The sequence below is a fragment of the Bos mutus genome, chromosome 23 (assembly GCF_027580195.1).
Source record: "Bos mutus isolate GX-2022 chromosome 23, NWIPB_WYAK_1.1, whole genome shotgun sequence".
NCBI lineage: Eukaryota > Metazoa > Chordata > Mammalia > Artiodactyla > Bovidae > Bos > Bos mutus.
In genome coordinates this window covers 43,729,599-43,749,147 of record NC_091639.1, presented here as the reverse complement: position 1 = coordinate 43,749,147, position 19,549 = coordinate 43,729,599, and the positions used below count along the sequence as shown (strand labels likewise).

The 19,549-nt window shown below is 40.5% G+C and overlaps 1 protein-coding gene across 1 annotated transcript in view; it reads right to left on the bottom strand.

Moving 5' to 3' along the window:
• TINAG (tubulointerstitial nephritis antigen) overlaps nt 1–7,645 on the bottom strand; it is a 104,281-nt gene extending 96,636 nt beyond the window's left edge. The window contains exon 1 of the mRNA XM_005894012.2: nt 7,291–7,645. Coding sequence (XP_005894074.2) covers nt 7,291–7,645 — 355 coding nt within the window. The remainder of the gene's footprint in view (nt 1–7,290) is intronic.
• Nucleotides 7,646–19,549: the final 11,904 nt, after the last annotated feature.

Sequence of the window (19,549 nt, the reverse complement as noted above, 5' to 3'; positions counted from 1 at the left end):
CCTCATGTTTTTCTGTATTAAATTTAGACTAAAACTGAACCTCTTACAGGGACTTGTAAGACCTTATCCAAAGTGTCTCTTCCATAAACTGTGTTCTCACCTCTCCTAGTCTACTGCCTGGAGTGGTATTCCCAGAGGAATGAAGGATTTGCCTGATACAGATAAGGGTGGAAAGAACTGGATGAACTTAATTTGGAGCCAAAGCAAATAGGATTAACTATTGGAGAATCAGGAAAAATAAGGGTCACAGAAGTCTCACTAAGATTTTGGCTTTAGGGATAGAGAAGCAGTGATGCTATTATTGAAATAAGGAACAGGTTTGTAGTGAGAAATCAAGCTTCTGCCTTACATATTTTAGACTAAGATCAAATCTAAGTTAGACATCCTAATGGAGAACATCAAGTAGAGTAGGAATGGAAGTCCAAAGTCAAGGCAAGGCTGGAACATGAATTTCAGAGCCAGTAAAGTACTTATCTTTAGGTTTTTGAGAATAAATAACAGTCTCCTTGAGAGAGTGTTTGTAGGTAAGAGAAAGACATCCAGGACTGAGCTCAAACACTGTAACCAACAGACATTCAGAAAAACAAACTGGGAATAAGTGACCTGGGAAGAAGAGGGGAATTCAGGGCATGGTGGAGTCCTGGAAAGCAACAGACATATTCCACAGAAGCAAAAACAGTCACCTACATAGAGTACGGCTGAGGGGGTCAAGAAAAGAATGGGGATCTGGGATTTCCCTGGTGGCCCGGTGGTTAAGACTCTGCACTTCCAATGCAGAGGAGGCAGGTTTGATCCCTGGTAGGGGAACTAAGATTCCACATGCTGAATAGCACAGCCAAAAAATAAAATAAAAGAGAATGGACACCTGAATACTGCACTTGAAAACATGGAAGCCTTCAATAACCCTGCCAAGATAGAGCTCGGTAAAGTAGCAGGGAACAAGGTCTTGTAGGAATGAGCTAATGAGAGGTTTAGAAGTAAGGAAGTGAAATGTTTCTTTCAGATATTTTGCCATTAAAGGAAAGGAGGAAATAAGATAAAACTGGTTAAGGACATGGAGATGAGGGTGGGCTCTTTCAAAGCTGGGAGCTACAACTACCCACCAGCGTCCTGCAAGAGAATGTCTTGTAAATGACATTTGCTCACTTTCTTAGTTATTTCCTCAGGAAAAGTTCCAAGAAGTCGAAGTTCTGGGTCAAAATTGAGATTTGGACATCTTTAAGGCATTTAATTCATATCATCTTTTTTTTTTTTTTTAATGATTTCACCAATTTACGCTCACCAGCAGTGAAAAGATGAATTATCCTGTATCACTCTAAGGAATAAACTGTATGGGTCCCATGCTAGGTATCACTTCGTCGTGGAAACAGAGTCAGGATTAGAAATTAATCTTGGATGTCTAGCGCCATCTCCCAAGCAATGTTTGTATCCTGTTTTGGATTCTACTAGTTTTAAATAAAAAGATATTTCTTTTAAAATGTTAATTTGAAAATATGATTGATGATTTAAAGGTAGTAGAAATTGAGGAGTTAAAGAAAAGTTGGGAGCTACAAAAATACTTTCATAAATCAATAACTTTGTAAATTGATTGATCCAGAAAAGAAGGAGAGAAATGATGGTTTAGGAGAGAAAGAGGGAGAAAAAGGGAGAGAGGAAAGAAGAGAAAAGGAGAGGGGAGGGATGGAGGAAGGGACAATTGTAAGGGTGGAGATCTTACAAGATAAGAAAAGACAAGAGATGATGGGATTCAGAGCTCAAGAAGAGGAATCTACTTCATGGAAACAGTAACCAAGATGGCAGTAAGTTGAAAATTATGATGAGAGGTGAAAGAATTCCTGGTGTCTTTATTTTCTCAGTGAAAAGCATATAAAAGCCTTCAGTGTGAAGTAATCAAACTGGTTACACCTTGATATAAATAAATAAATAAGTAGATAGATGCATAGCTGTGACTGTCGAAACCAAATGAGTTTTGCAACATTAATAGCCATTATTAAAAGAATTAGGTAAATCAGATTTTTGGAAGGTTAAATAAGTCTCTTGATTTTAGAAAAAATGACAGTATGCCTTATGATCCAGCAATCCCACTGCTGGGCATACACACTGAGGAAACCAGAATTGAAAGAGACACGTGTACCCCAATGTTCATTGCAGCACTGTTTATAATAGCCAGGACATGGAAGCAACCTAGATGTCCATCAGCAGACGAATGGATAAGAAAGCTGTGGTACATACACACAATGGAGTATTACTCAGCCATTAAAAAGAATACATTTGAATCAGTTCTAATGAGGTGGATGAAACTGGAGCCTATTATACAGAGTGAAGTAAGCCAAAAAGAAAAACACCAATACAGTATACTAACGCATATATATGGAATTTAGAAAGATGGTAACAATAACCCTGTACACGAGACAGAAAAGAGACACTGATGTATATAACAGTCTTTTGGACTCCGGGAGAGGGAGAGGGTGGGATGATTTGGGAGAATGGCATTGAAACATGTATAATATCATATATGAAACGAGTCGCCAGCCCAGGTTGATGCACGATACAGGAAGCTCGGGCCTGGTGCACTGGGATGACCCAGAGGGAGGGTATGGGGAGGGAGGAGGGAGGAGGGTTCAGGATGGGGAACACATGTATACCGGTGGTGGATTCATTTTGATATATGGCAAAACCAATACAATATTGTAAAGTTAAAAAAGAAAGAAAGAAAAGAAAAAATGACAGTATAATATAATTTATTTTAAAATACTCCATCATAATGTGTTCTACTATCTGTGTTGGTCCCAACATCACTTCAGGGAAGGCAACTGCCTGCTTTAATCAGGAGTCTGCATCCCATGGGTGGTCAATATAATTTATCCTGAAAGTCCAGACTCAAGGGCAGCTCCTACAAGGGGTTCCACTATCCATCTTTTAATGAACACTAGAGTATAGCATAATGAGTGCCAGATATGGGCTTTCATTGGTAAAATTAGTGACTTGTTAATCAGCATAATGGATATAAGCAATCAACTCATTACTTAACAATATTCAATTTATATAGATTAGTTTAAATAGTTAAAAATCATATCTCACTCATACTCCCCAGTTTTTTTGTATCTTTTAAGATCAAAAGACTTCATGCTTAAACCTGATACCCTAGGATTACTCTCCAAAACATCTGTCCAGCCACCGCATATGAGGATTTATTATAACCTGATAATCTGCAATATTATCAGATATGGCAGTTCTATTTCCAGTTTTTTAAGGAATCTCCACACTGTTCTCCATGGTGGCTGTACTAGTTTGCATTCCCACCAACAGTGTAAGAGGGTTCCCTTTTCTCCACACCCTCTCCAGCATTTACTGTTTGTAGACTTTTGGATAGCAGCCATTCTGACTGGCGTGAGATGGTACCTCATTGTGGTTTTGATTTGCATTTCTCTGATAATGAGTTATGTTGAGCATCTTTTCACGTGTTTGTTAGCCATCTGTATGTCTTCTTTGGAGAACTGTCTGTTTAGTTCTTTGGCCCATTTTTTGATTGGGTCATTTATTTTTCTGGAATTGAGCTTCGGGAGTTGCTTATATATTTTTGAGATTAGTTCTTTGTCAGTTGCTCCATTTGCTATTATTTTCTCCCATTCTGAAGGCTGTCTTTTCACTTTGCTTATAGTTTCCTTCGTTGTACAAAAGCTTTTAAGTTTAATTAGGTCACATTTGTTTATTTTTGCTTTTATTTCCAATATTCTGGGAGGTGGGTCATAGAGGATCCTGCTGTGATTTATGTCAGAGACTGTTTTGCCTATGTTTTCCTCTAGGAGTTTTATAGTTTCTGGTCTTACGTTTAGATCTTTAATCCATTTTGAGTTTATTTTTGTGTATGGTGTTAGAAAGTGTTCTAGTTTCATTCTTTTACAAGTGGTTTAGGACATGGAAGCAACCTAGATGTCCATCAGCAGACAAATGGATAAGAAAGCTGTGGTACATATACACAATGGAATATTACTCAACCATTAAAAAGAATACATTTGAATCAGTTCTAATGAGGTGGATGAAACTGGAGCCTATTATACAGAGTGAAGTAAGCCAAAAAGAAAAACACCAATACAGTATAATAATGTACATATATGGAATTTAGAAAGATGGTAACGATGACCTTATATGCGAGACAGCAAGAGACACAGATGTATAGAACAGTCTTTTGGACTCTGTGGGAGAGGGCGAGGGTGGGATGATCTGAGAGAATAGCATTAAAACATGTATATTATCATATGTGAAACGAATCGCCAGTCCAGGTTCAATGCATGATACAGGGTGCTCAGGGCTGGTGCACTGGGATGACCCAGAGGGATGGGAGGGGGAGGGAGGTGGGAGGGGGGTTCAGGACGGGGAACACATGTACACCCATGGCTAATTCATGTCAGTGTATGGCAAAAACCACTACAGTATTGTAAAGTAATTAGCCTCCAACTAAAATAAATAAATTTTTTTTAAAAGGGGCATTATTTACTTATTTGACATATTGTTTTTAAACCTTAAGATAATACATTTTTAAGTCCCAGGTTGAAAATAATTACAGTATAAAAAATTAGACCATATCATGCAGTTAAATAACTGAAAAACATTTAATAAATCAGTGATTTTGTCTCTAGTATCTCAGAGGAAAGTCACTTCATATATGCAAAAAATTACTACAAATAGTATGCCATTGTCTATTTATTTCATATAATTTTGTATCTTTTTCAATATTGTATAGTGTTATTTTCTTTCAACAAGCTACTTTCATAAGAAAGAAAAAACAAAAGAAAATAATTACCTCATGAGTACAGTTATGATGTGAACCTTTTGCCTCTAAATAAAATAATAAATTGCTTCCCTCCATCATGAATGGAATAAAAGCTATACCGGGAACATAAGTTCTACCTAAAACATAACCCTAAATTAAAGTCTTAGCAGAGTCTTAGCTTTCAAGCAAAAACGGACACAGATGAAGTAGCAGTTTCTTTTCTAAATGGGCTGTTGCTGCTGCTGCTGCTACTGCTGCTATTACTGCTGCTAAGTCACTTCAGTCCTGTCCGACTCTTTGCGACCCCGTAGACAGCAGCCCACCAGGCTCCCCGGTCCCTGGGATTCTCCAGGCAAGAACACTGGAGTGTGTTGCCATTTCCTTCTCCAAAGCATGAAAGTGAAAAGTGAAAGTGAAGTTGCTCAGTCATGTCCGACTTCGCGACCCTGTGGACTGCTGCCCACCATGCTCCGCCATCCATGGGATTTTCCAGGCAAGAGCACTGGAGTGGGCTGCCCTTGCCTTCTCCATCTAAATGGGCTACAGGGCTCAAATAAGGAAAGCTCAAGTATGCTTTAGCACATCAAAAGCGCTGCAGCTAATACATAATACTCACCCTCAGCATTCGTGAAGCCGACCCTGCTCATACCTGACATCTTTCAATGAGTTCTCATTATAGGATAAAATTTAAAATTCTTGATACAGCCTATAAGTCCCAGCGAAATCTGCCCTCTACTCCTCTCAAACCCCTTCTTATGTTACCTTCAACCCTCCGCCAGCCGTGACTCTCCAGAAACGGTGGCCTCCGTCCAGCACCTAGTGCACACCAAGCTCCTGGCGCCCAGACCCGGTTCTGTCAGCTCCTCAGGTGACCACACCCCTCACTCCCCAAGCTAATACTGTATACTGCTTTCTATGTTGACATTATATTCTGATAGGCTTTCCCACAGCACCGAAATGTTTCCTTCTGAGAATTTAACACAATTTGCAACTGTACAGTGAATTTGTTAAATATCTTACACCACGCATCCCCTCCCGGCCCCCACACACACACACACACACAAAACTTGACTATCACTCCCATAAGGATAAAGTGAAAGTGAAGTCGCTCAGTCGTGTCCGACTCTTTGCGACCCCATGGACAGTAGCCTACCAGGCTCTGCGATCCATGGGATTTTCCAGGCAAGAACACTGGAGTGGGCTCCCATTTCCTTCTCCGGGGGATCTTCCCAACCCAGGGATCGAACCCGGGTCTCCTGCATTGCAGACAGACGCTTTACCGTCTGAGCCGCTTCCCCATGGTTGCCCCAGCAAAAGTGCAATGTCTGGCATGGTGGAGGCGGTCAATGAATATTTTTCAATGAACGACAAGCTCTCCCATTTCTGATAGACTATTTAATTGCTGTTTGCTGGGAAAGGCAAAGGTCTAGCAGGAATGACCATGCTGTGGAAATTTTTACGTAGTATATGTGTGTTTTACAAACAAGATGGCACTATTGAAAATGAAAGCAAAAGTCAGCATCTGGATTTTGCTGTAAGGATACAAATCCTAATTTGTCCTGCACTGTCTTCTAATCGTAATTTCCACTCACCATCACCTACTTATAATTATGCGACAGAGTTTTGAGGAAACCTGAATTTTGCCTCATATAAAGTGGAGCAGGAGAGTTTTGTTTTGCGTTTTTTGCAAACTTTAGATATATTGATTGCTCAGAACCTACAGTCATTCTACTATAATTAAACCAATAGAGTAAATAACACCGTCCTCCTTATGAATTATTGAGTTGACCAAAATATTCATTCAGGTTGCTCTATAGAATGTAACAGAAAAACCCAAATTAACTTTTTGGCCAACCCAATATTTATATTTATTCACTCAGTCTTAGACTTTTACAACTACTCTGTATGAAGCACTGTTTTGTTTTTCACGGTTTAAAATCCCTGATTGGCAGAATGAACAAAAACATACAGGGAGAATCTCTTTGGTATTACTTAGGCAGGGAGGGTGGCCACCTTTATTACGCTCCTGCATTGGTTTAAATGGCATTGCTGTAACACAGGTTCTAACGCCACTCATGAGACAATAAGTAAAATGTTACATACATCTGCAGAGGATCAATCTTGGGACTTTGATGTGATTTTCTGAGGTTACACTCAAAAAAGCACGAGAGGTTGTTTTTGTCAAGACGTTTTACAAAGAAAGAATTTTAAGTAACTTTTTATAAGGTGAGTGGCTATTCAAAGCAGAACGGAAATCAGCCTTCGTGGCCGTCACACCAGGACTTTGCCGAAGGTGCTAGGCTGAGGCACGTGCCGGCATCTGAATCAAAGCATGTTAACAATCCAAAGAAATTTAACCTGGTGATCAAAGTATTCATTTTTCATTTCAACTTAAGAAAGGAAGGGTGGAAAGAAAGGAGAGAGAGAAAGAGGTAGGGAGGGAAGGAAGGAAAGAGAAAGACCGTTAGACCTTGTTACGAACTAGGGCAATGCTGGAACACATTCCCGAATCCTACCTTCTGGGGACCAAGGCTTTGTGCGAGGAGGCCAGCCCTTTTCTTCACGGCAAAATGACTTGTAATCAGGGCAGCAATCAGAATTTTCCCTTTCACAGAATTTATCACAGTAACACAGCGCGTCCGCCTCATAGAACTGAGTCACGCAGCCATCATCTCTGTCTGCACAGCAACCAAACCTTCTACAGTACTGCCCTTCGAAAACGGCTCTTTTGAATCGAGTACCTTCCGAAATGGTGTGATTCCTAGTGAACTCAGCTCCTGGGTCCACTTCTCGTTGTGATAAATACTGTCTCTCCATCCAAATTTCTGTGGTGAGATAAGCAAGGATTAAGATCTTATATCCGGCGCACATTCTCCAGAGGTCAGCAAGGCTCCCACTGGTTGGTATGTTCGATCCCCTTGCCCCTGGGGCTTCTCCTTGGAGCCTAAGCTCTAATCATCAAGACAACTCAGCGTGAATCCTGAAACTGATCCTTAAGTTGAACTGAGTGTATTTCTTGTAGTTAAACATTAATCAAGAATTTCAGTGCTTGCCAAAGATAATGTGCATGTTAGCAATAGACCATTGTCATTCCTCCAATGTTAAAATTTTATATTTCATATTACAGGAGAAACACCCATTGCCATAAAAATAAATACATAAAATCTTAGGTGTAGATGATACATTGAATATTGCTTGCCTTCAAAATAACCTAGATTCTTAAATCAAAAACCTCTCTGGAATACACATGGCCCAAATTTTGGCTGCAATGACTACTGGCAAGGTGTAGGAAATTCAAAAGTCAAAAACACAATTATTCATCTCACCTACTTGCACTGCCTCTAAAATCCAGACTCTCCTGAGATTGCCTGCTCGGCTCTGTGATATCAATAACAAATGCCCAGTCACACACGGGCTTGATAGCGCATCCATACAGCATTCACCTACCAGAAGCATTTTGATTTCAAAACTCAGTGGAGCCCAATTTAGCTAGAAATTCCCTGAAGGTGACCTTAGTTTTCTCTTCCTGAGTTTCTGCTTGACATCAATGCAGGGGTCTGCAATATCTGAAAGGCAGTTTATAGTCAAGAAGAGTCAGTGATCTGAGCTAAGGAGCTGTTGGGGAGGGGGAAGAGAAGAGATGTGAAGGAAACTCAAAGGTCAAGATATCTTTCATGTTTCTGTAAGGCTGTGGGTTTTGCCATCCTGTATTTACTGATTAACTATAATATCTTCCTTTGGATTAGAGACAAATAACCAGCAGACAATGATTCACAAAGAGCGTCTGGGTTGCCTCGTGGAAAGGACTTGTCCTGAAGATCAGAAAACCTGGACCCTTGTCCCTGAGCTACTATTTAATTGGCTTTATGATCTTGGGTTCATGATTTGCTTCTCTGGTCCTCAGTTATTTTCCTATAAAATAAGAGTCTTTCTCTCCAAAGTTAATTCATAACTCCAACATATCAAACGTATTCCCCAACTTTGCTTTGTAAATTATTTAACTCATAATTTTATCTTCATTGTTTCCCTTCCTTTGGCACCTTTTTTTCAGGCTGTAAACTAGTGCAAGTCTTTATCTTTTGTTATTTTAGTTTAGTATCATCTTGGTGTCGATATCCATAATCCTACCTGTGCGATCTTAATTCTGCTGCCTCTGATTCCTTGCCACCCACTGAGTCACTGAAGTACTGCAAAGTGCCATTTCCAGCCCCATTCAATTGTCTCTAACCTCGATTCTCATTGACCTGAGTCCATATCATCACACCCGAATCCTCCACAGCATCTAGCCCTGTACAGTGAACTTGTCAAGAACAGGAGCCAGAAAGACTTATGGAAATCAAATTCTAGTTTCACCAATGATTAGCAACACATCTTTAAGAAAGAGGATTAGTCTCTCTATGCTTCAATTTCATCAGCTGCAACATTTAGATAATAAAATTTATTCCCATATCAGGTGGCTGCAAAATTTAAATGAGATAATACATAAAGGTCCTTAGCACATCAATAGTTCAGTCACTCAGTTGTGTCCGACTCTGCAACCCCATGGACTGCAGCATGCCAGCCTTCGCTGTCCATCACCAACTGTCGAAGACTGCTCAAACCCATGTCCATAGAGTCAGTGATGCCATCAAACTATCTCACCCTCTGTCGTCCCCTTCTCCTCCCACCTTCAATCTTTCCCAGCATCAGGGTCTTTTCCAATGAGTCAGTCCTTCATAACAGGTTGCCAAAGTATAGGAGTTTCAGCTTCAGCAGTTCTCCCAATACATATTCAGGACTTATTTCGTTTAGAATTGACTAGTTTGATCTCCTTGCTGTCAAAGGAATTCTCAAGAGTCTTCTCCAACACCACAGTTCAAAAGCATCAATTCTTTGGTGCTCAGCTTTCTTTATTAGGGGCCTCCCTGGTGGCTCAGAGGTTAAAGCATCTGCCTGGAATGCGGGAGACCTGGGTTCGATCCCTGGGTTGGGAAGATCCCCTGGAGAAGGAAATGGCAACCCACTCCAGTACTCTTGCCTGGAGAATCCCGTGGAGGAAGGAGCCTGGTAGGCTACAGTCCATGGGATCGCAAAGAGTCAGACATGACTGAGCGACTTCACTTTCGCTTTCACTTTTCTTTATAGTCCAACTCTCACATCCGTACATGATTACTGGAAAAACCATAGCTTTGACTAGACAGATTTTTGTTGACAAACTAATGTCACTGCTTTTTAATATGCTGTCTAGGTTGGTCATAACTTTCCTTCCAAGGAGTAAGCATCTTTTAATTTCCTGGCTGCAATCACCATCTGCAGTGATTTTGGAGCCCAAGAAAATAAAGTCTGTCACTCTTTCCACTGTTTCCCCATCTATTTTCCATGAAGTGATGATGGGACCAGATGCCATGATCTTAGTTTTCTGAATGTTGAGTTTTAAGCCAACTTTTTCACCCTCTTCTTTCACTTTCATCAAGAGGCTCTTCAGTTCCTCCTCATTTTTTGCCATAAAGGTGGTGTCACCTGCATGTCTGAGGTTATTGATGTTTCTCCCAAAAATCTTGATTTCAGCTTGTGTTTCATCCAATCCAGCATTTCACATGATGTACTCTGCATATGAGTTAAATAAGCACGGTGACAATATACAGCCTTGACCTACTCCTTTCCCAATTTGGAACCAGTCTGTTGTTCCATGTACAGTTCTAACTGTTGCTTCTTGACCTGCATATAGATTATTCAGGAGACAGGTCAGATGGTCTGGTAATCCCATCTCTTGAAGAATTTTCCACAGTTGATTGTGATCCACACAGCCAAAGGCTTTGGCATAGTCAATAAAGCAGAAGTAGATGCTTTTCTTGAACTCTCTTGCTTTTTCGATGATCCAGTGGATGTTGGCAATTTGATCTCTGGTTCTTCTGCCTTTTCTAAAACCAGCTTGAACATCTGGAAGTTCTCAGTTCACATACTATGGAAGCTTTGCTTGGAAAAATTGGCACACTACTTTGCTAGCATGTGAAATGAGTGCAATTGTGCAGTAGTTTGAACATTATTTGGCATTGCCTTTCTTTGGGATTGGAATGAAAACTGACCCTTTCCAGTCCTCTGGGCACTGCTGAGTTTTCCAAATTTGCTGGCATATTGTGAGCAGTACTTTCACAGCATCATCTTTTAGGACTTGAAATAGCTCAGCTGGAGTTTCATCACCTCCACTAGCTTTTCTCATAGTGATGCTTCCTAAGACCCACTTGACTTCACACTCCAGGATGTCTGGCTCTAGGTGAATGATCACACCATCGTGGTTATCTGGGTCATTAAGATATTCTTTGTATAATTCTTCTGTGTATTCTTGTCACCTCTTCTTAATATATTCTACTTCTGTTAGGTCCATACCATTTCTGTCCTTTATTGAGCCCATCTTTGCATGAAATGTTCCCTTGGTATCTCTAATTTTCTTGAAGAGATCTCTAGTCTTTCCCAGTCTATTGTTTTCCTCTATTTCTTTGCATTGTTTGCTTAGAAGGGCTTTCTTATCTCTCCTTGCTATTCTTTGGAACTCTGCATTCAGATGGGTATATCTTTTCCTTTTCTCCTTTGCCTTTCACTTCTCAGCTATTTGTAACGCCTCCTCAGACAACCATTTAAGCTTTTGCATTCCTTTGTCTTGGGATGGTCTTGATCCCTGTCTCCTGTTCAATGTGACAAACCTCCGTCCATAGTTCATCAGGTACTCTGTCTATCAGATCTAGTCCGTTAAATCTATTTCTCACTTCCATTGTATAATCATAAGGGATTTGATTTAGGTACCTGAATGGTCTAGTGGTTCCCCCACTTTCTTCAATTTAAGTCTGAATTTGGCAATAAGGAGTTCATGATCTGAGCCACAGTCAGCTTCCAGTCTTGTTTTTGCTGACTGTATAGAGCTTCTCCATCTTTGGCTGCAAAGAATATAATCAATCTGATTGCAGTGTTGACCCTCTGGTAATGTCCATGTGTTAGAGTCATCTCTTGTGTTGTTGGAAGAGGGTTTTTCTATGACCAGTGCGTTCTCTTGGCAAAACTCTATAACCTTTTGCCCTGCTTCATTTTGTACTCCAAGGCCAAACTTGCCTGTTACTCCAGGTGTATCTTGACTTTCTACTTTTGTATTTCAGTCCCCTATAACAAAAAGGATATCTTTTTTGGGGTGTTAATTCTATAAGGTCTTCTAGGTCTTCATAGAACCATTCAGCTTCAGCTTCTTCGACATTAGTGGTTGGGGCATAGACTTGGATTTCTGTGATATTGAATGGTTTGCTTGGAAACAAACAGAGATCATTCTGTCGTTTTTGAGATTGCACCCAAGTACTGCATTTTGGACTCTTTTGTTGACTCTGATGGCTACTCCATTTCTTCTAAGGGATTCCTGCCCACAGCAGTAGATATAATGGTCATCTGAGTTAAATTCACCTGTTTCAGTCCATTTTAGTTCACTGATTCCTAAAATGTCGATGTTCACCCTTGCCATCTCCTGTCTGACTACTTCCAGTTTGTATTGATTCAGGGACCTAACATTCCAGGTTTCTATGCAATATTGTTCTTTACAGCTTATGCACATTCTTTACAACTTATTAGCATTCATTCTAAATAAGTGTTAATTATCATTCAAAAGTATATTCTCCACCTAAGAACTCTCTTGTCCTTCAAATCCTGCACTTTCACTGAGAAGCAGATGTCAGAGAATGAGATGGTTGGATGGCAGCACTGACTCGATGAATATCAGTTTGAGTAAGCTCCGGAAGTTGGTGATGGACAGGGAAGCCTGGCGTGCTGCAGTCCATAGGGTCACAAAGAGTTGGGCACGACTGAGTGACTGAACTGAACTGAACTGAGTTTCATTCTCCCCTGCTTCTCATCCCATTTTTCATCAGGCCCCCAATTCATCTTCTTCTTGGACATGGTCTTGGACTCACTTCCTCTCCTTTTCTATGGTCATTTAAAATATGTTTTTATAATATCCTCAATCCTTTTCCTCCCCGGTCCTCTCAAATAATCTTTCCTCTTTATTCTTAGCATTAAACCAACTTAAAAGCCATAGACTACAAAGATCTTATACAATGTGGACCTCCAGTTTTGGTATCTCTCTGGCCTCAATTTAACCAGTTTACCCTGGCTCATATTGGTCCGGCCATCACACTAACTTTGCTCTTATTCACCATGCTGCACATTCTCCTATCTTAGAACCCTGGCACTTGCTCTTTCTTCTCCTTGAACCATGCTTCCCTGAATCCCCAAGACTTCATTTCTCACCTCTTTTAAGTCTTTCTTCAAATGACACCTTCTCTGAGAGTCCTGGTCCACATTTGCTATCTAAAATGACACCCCGTCTCCAACCCCAGCTCACCCTAATACACTATAATTGTATTCATCAATTATTTGCTTTCTATATTTCTCCTCTAGAAAGCCCTGTAAAATCATAGAATTTTGTCTAATTTGTCTGTTGCCTGTTTTATCTTCAGCCTTTAGTTCTTGACACTTATTGGGCACTCAATAAACATTTATTTCAAAAATATATGAGTCCTACCCTTTTCATTTTCTATGCTTGTACGATGTCTCTTAGGTACTATTGGAGATGACCCACCACAGTCTTGGTGCCACCACAAATTTTCAGATTTTTGTCTCAGCTAAGCTTTTAGATGCTGCTCACATGTCTTTAACTTGTTCCCTTCATAGCTATTGATTTCTTAACTTCTCAGAGATCATCACTTTCCAGGGAAGATGTTCTCTCAGAGGTTACCAAGGAAACAGATGGTAAATGTCAGTCCTATGCCTTCCTGTCATCAAACACATAAACCCAGGTCCATCTGTAGCCATCCTTCCCATCTTCTTTTCAGACTCAGAATATGAGGTGTCATCCTGTCCCCAAGCAATCCTTCCACGTATGATGCTTAAATCTGCCACCATTTCTCTTCGTCCTTCACTTATCTTTTAGTGCCCATACATCTTCAAACCCTTTCTCCTTCAGTGACTTCAGTCCATGAGTAGGATTGCAGCAGATACTACTGGCATTCTACACATATTACCATCTGCACAGCTTACCATCTTAGGACAAGCTGGCTGAAATTGCAACACTATGATTTACTGACCAGAATCCTCCCCTTCTCCAGCACTTCCCCACCCCAATCCAAGAGAGCTGAGAATAAACACCTTCTCTGAAACCCAGGAGCAGTCTTTAAAGAATGCATGCGCGAGTGTATGTATAAGTACCTCTCCTTGTTCTTTGAGGGGTTATCTCTGATACCCACATACACATCGCTTTCACCCTGAGGTAGGAGTGGGAACCCTGCGGTTGGGAGGGATTGAAAGTGGTGCCCTAACTTATTTGTTTCCAGCACATGGTTAAATATTGCAGTTCAAGTGTATCTATTAATTATACTATCTCACTTCAATCAATTTATGGTCTAGAAATTAACTAAAGCTTTCAAATATTCCTGTAAAGAAACTTCATATTGAAAGTGACATATTGGACACAAATTCTACAACTAATAAATTCCTTTAGACTAGCAGTTTTCGACAAGGGATGACTTTACCTTCCAACAGAAATTTAGCCATGTCCAGAGACTTTATTTTTTAGGTCACAGACTGTTTTGTTTGTCCAGACCACAAGGATCTAGTGAATGGTGGCTAGGGATACAGCAGGGCTTCCTAGAGTGCACAGGACAGAGCTCACAACAAAGAATTACCTGGCCAAAATTGTCAGTAATGATGCTGTTTGTGAACCTTGATTGACACATTACAAACATTTTAAAACAAACAAGAAGAAGTCAGAAAAAGAAAATGAAACGATCATGTTTACTTGCAATTTGGGTTTACATGAATGTTGATCAGATGAATTTCCAATAAATGACTTCTTTGAGATAATAACCAGTAACAGTAATACATAAATATTGGAGTAGCTTTTCAATAAATCGGATGTAGGATATGCATAACCAGGAAGATCAGAGCCTGCCGCGCCACCCTCTCTTTCTACATGACCATTCTCCTTGGACGTGCTTCATTTCAGACGAAAAGAAAAGCACTGCATTCCCTCTTCTTGTGATTTTTCCTACCATCATTACACAAGAACAATGAAGAGAATCAGAATCTCTAGATGTTTTCTTGGAAAGAATTAAGGTAATCAAATATGTTTCTTAACACTAGATCTTAGCTAGATGTGTGAAGATTGATGACACCAGAAATTTTAGCCACGCTTATCCAATCATCATCTGATTCAGCTTCCCCTTCTGTGGTTTCAGTTCCCCATGATCAAGTGCTGTTTGAAAAAATTAAGTGGAAAATTCCATGAGTAAGCAATTTTTTTAAGTTGTTAATTTTTATTGGAGTCTAGTTGCTTTATAATGCTTTATTAGCTTCTTGCTGTGCAGCAAAGTGGATCAGAAATACATATATACAGCCCCTCTTTTTTGCATTTCCTTCCCATTTAGGTCACCACAGAACATTGAAGAGAGTTCCCTGCTATCCAGTAGGTTCTCATTTAGTTATGTATTTTATACATAATAACATATATGTGTCAGTCCCAATCTCCCAGTGCATCCAACTCCCTCTTCCCCCCTTGGTATCCGTATTTTTGTTCTCTTCTTCTGCGTTTCTGTTTCTGCTTTGCAAGTTAGTTCATCTCTATCATTTTTCTAGATTCCACATCTATAAGTGGTGTTACACAATATTTGTTTTTCTCTTTTTGACTTACTTGTCTGTTTGACAGTCTCTAGGTTCATCCTCATCTCCGCAAATGGCACTATCTCACTCCTTTTAAAAATCACACACTGTTCTGAACAGAGTAATGAAAGCCCACACTGTCTGGCTTCATCCCACCCAATACACTAATCATCCCTCTGTCTGGTGTGCCGTGCTGTGCGTGCTACCCACCTGTCATCACTTATTGGCCATCTCCGTCATCAGATTGACTGTTGGGGCATCCCAGCCCTTATGTTCAAGGAACTCTTATCTTACTTAATGCTCATGACCCAAAGCACTAGAGTAGTGATGCTGGCAATTCAGATATTCTCTTACTGTGCCCAACTTATAAATGAAACTTTACCATAGGCATGTATGTATAGGAAAAAAACACAGTGTTATTCATATACGGTTGGTAGTAGCCAAGATTTCAGGCATTCACTGGGGCTTTTCAAATGCATGCCCTGTGGATAAGGGAGTAGTACTACAATTGGAAGATTTAGATATATTTAAATATGCAAATATAGGGGGAGAGAGAGAGAAAGAGAGAGAACAGGAAGGCGGACTTGCCTAAAACAGTTTATTTTATTGGCTTAATTTCCACCATTAGAGATTTCTCTCTTCAAATTATGGAGGCTGCCAAAATGTCCTGCAGGAGCAAGTGCTCTTCGGTGAGGTGAGTTAAGAATTACCAAGTCAGCTCTGAGGGCCTGGGACCTGGTCCCCTCACCTGCATGAGAGGTCCAGGATGATCTAATGATGTGGTGGGATGGACCAGTGAGGATGTCAGAATGGGGATTGGCTTGAGGAAAAGGGATGTGCTCGTCTTCACACACTGGGCCATCGGCAATAGTTTGAGGCTATATTCTTCTTGTTTCTACTCCACTGGATTTTCTCAAATTTTAGAATAAAAAATTTCAGTGAGACATAAAACCTTTGCCTACAATGTGTAGTTATGTTTGGATTAGGTTGCTAAGGAGGCCTGCAAGATTTTATACATTATAACTCCAATATATGTCTGTTTATGTACATGGGTCTGATCCCTGGTTCAGGAAGATCCCCTGGAGGAGGGCATGGGATTCCACTCCAGTATTCTTGTCTGCAGAATCCCATGGATTGGGAACCTGGCTGGCTATAGTTGATAGGGTCACAGAGTCAGACACAACTGAAGTGACTGAGCACACATACACACATAATTGTGAAAACACTCAAGTGAAAGCTACTCCTCTGTGGAAGTTTATGGTGCAGACTTGCAATTGTACATGGTTAAGAAACTTGAAAAAAAAAGTCAAAACTTAGTAGATCCATGAAATGGAAAAGAGGATCATATAATAGCTCCCCAACTGGATGCTGGGCCCAGGTCCAATCAAGAAGCAGTTTGCCTCAAAACCTTCTCACCTCTCACAATAATTAAATAGGTACTTTGGTTTTACTTTTCCTCTGTTTTGTTTTGTTTTTTAATTTTTTTGAAATGGCAATTTCCACATCTCATTCCATTTTTTAGAACTTTTCCAACATAGAATTGTACCCACACCTATTTATGTAGCATGCATTTCCAGATGAAGATAGCCTCAAGAGAGTATTTAGTTTAGACCAATAATCATCTAAGCAGACTCTAATGGGCTGAGAGGATGCATCCAATTTGGGCCTGGAAGGAAAATAAGAGCGTTCTACTCTCTCTATATATATATATATATATATATATACTGCTAAGTCACTTCAGTCATGTCTGACTCTGTGCAACCCCATAGACAGCAGCCCACCAGGCTCCCTGTCCCTGGGATTCTCCAGGCAAGAACACTGGAGTGGGTTGCCATTTCCTTCTCCAATGCATGAAAGTGAAAAGTGAAAGTGAAGTCGCTCAGTCATATCCGACCCTTAGCGACCCCATGGACTGTAGCCTACCAGGCTCCTCCGTCCATGGGATTTTCCAGGCAAGAGCACTGGAGTGGGGTGCCATTGCCTTCTCCGATATATATATGTATGCATACGTATATACATACATACATACGCCAGACATTTATGTATATGTGGCTAAAGATTCCACCTGCAATGCAGGAGACCTGGGTTTGATCTCTGGGTTGGGTGATCCCCTGGAGAAGGGAATGGCAACCCACTCCAGTACTCTTGCCTGGAAAATTCCACGGACAGAGGAGCCTGGCGGGCTACAGTGCATGGGGTTGCAAACAGTCAGACATGACTGAGTGACTAAACAACAACAACATAATCCAGGCACATTTGGAGGAGGCATAGATTAATAAAACTTAATCTTAATTCTTACAGAATAACCCAGTTTAGCCAGAGAAGCCAGCTTGTCAAGAAAGCATCACAAGGAGCCTTGATTAGAGTTATTACAGGGGCATTCAGAGGGTCTAGTGAGCACACACAGTGGCCAACCGTCCTGCTGGAATTAGGAAAAATATTACTGTGGAAATGACACTTCAGCTGAGTTGTAAAAATGGATTGGAAACATGGGGTTAGTAGATGCAAACTGTTATATATGGAATGGATAAACAACAAAGTTCTACTGTGTAGCACAGGAAACTATATTCTGGGATATACCATAATGTAATAAAATATAAAAAAGAATGTATATATGTGTATAACTGAATCACTATGCAGTACAGCAGAAGTTGAAGAAAAGTAAAGTGAAGTAGCTCACTCGTGGCCGACTCTTTACGACCCTGTGCACTGTAGCCTACCAGGCTCTTCCCTCCATGGGATTCTCCAGGCAAGAGTACTGGAGTGGGTTGCCGTTTCCTTCTCCAGGGGATCTTCCCAACCCAGGGATCAAACCCAGGTCTCCTGCATTGCGGACAGATGTTTTAACCTCTGAGCCACGAGGGCAGAAATTAACACATTTTAAATCAATCATACTTTAATAATAAAGAGTAAGTAGGATACTTGCCATGTAAAACAGATGGAATTCTAGACTGAGAAGCAGAATATAATAGGTGACATATTTGAAAAACTGATAAGGTTCAGATAATTTTGTACCTTAAACGACAAGGACACACCAAGTATAGACTTCATTTTAAAAAGGAAAAGGAATGTGAGTCAGTTGTTATATATTTTCGCTCACGCTCAAAATTTTTTAAGTAGCATCACACACTTTCCTTTGGGTATCTGCTCTTCCTCCAGGCCATGGACTCCTGGTCTAAGTGACCACCCCAGGTCTTCATCCTACCACTTCCTAGAGGTCTCATGGGACACAAACTGAGCCCCTCATTCAGTGGGGTCACTGGCATGAGTTACTCAGATACTAACACCCTCACAACTGACCAGAAGGACCACGATCCTCAGTCAGTCGGCTTTTCCTTAATTTCTGTGAATACCAAGATCCTTCCAAAACCTCTTTGGGGAAGACTTTCAGTTGACCATGGCCGTACCTGACATTTGTAGTGGATTCTTGGAATGGGAAGCTAGTCCAAATTCACAACAAGACAAGGATATGGTGGGGATGGCACTCGCTGTTAGATCACCACACTGGCAGAACAGAGCAGGGATCAGATGAGGTTGGGGACCAGGAAACTATTGCAGGAGTCTTGGCAAGGCTAATGAAAACCTTGCCTTGAAAGGTGGTTCTGAAACAGAGCTAAATAAGAGCGATATGAAGGAAGTAATACTTATAAACTGTCTTATTGGATGTGAAGGCAAAGGAATAGGGGCCTCCCAGGGTGAGTTCCGGATTTCTCACACTTAGAACTAGTGAGTAGCATCAGCTACAGAAGAAGACCTCTGAGCAAAAATTAGCTCAGTTTGGAACCTATTATTTGATTTTTCTGATGTGTTATCCAGATAGGGGTGTCTAATAAGAAAGTAACTTCCATCTTTGCTTAAGTGTATATTTGCAAGTCACCAACATATACTAAGAACCATGAATATGAATAGCTTTGCCCATCATCAGCTGGAGCTGGAGCAAGACACTGGCATGAATACTGAATAGTCTAAATGTGTTTGTAAGGAAATTCATTTTAGAACCTCATGGGCTATACCGAACATTTTAAAATAATTTTTCACAAACTATATGAAAATTCCAAATATTCCTCAGGCATATGTTTTATGAGAGACATCACTGTGTATCAGAAT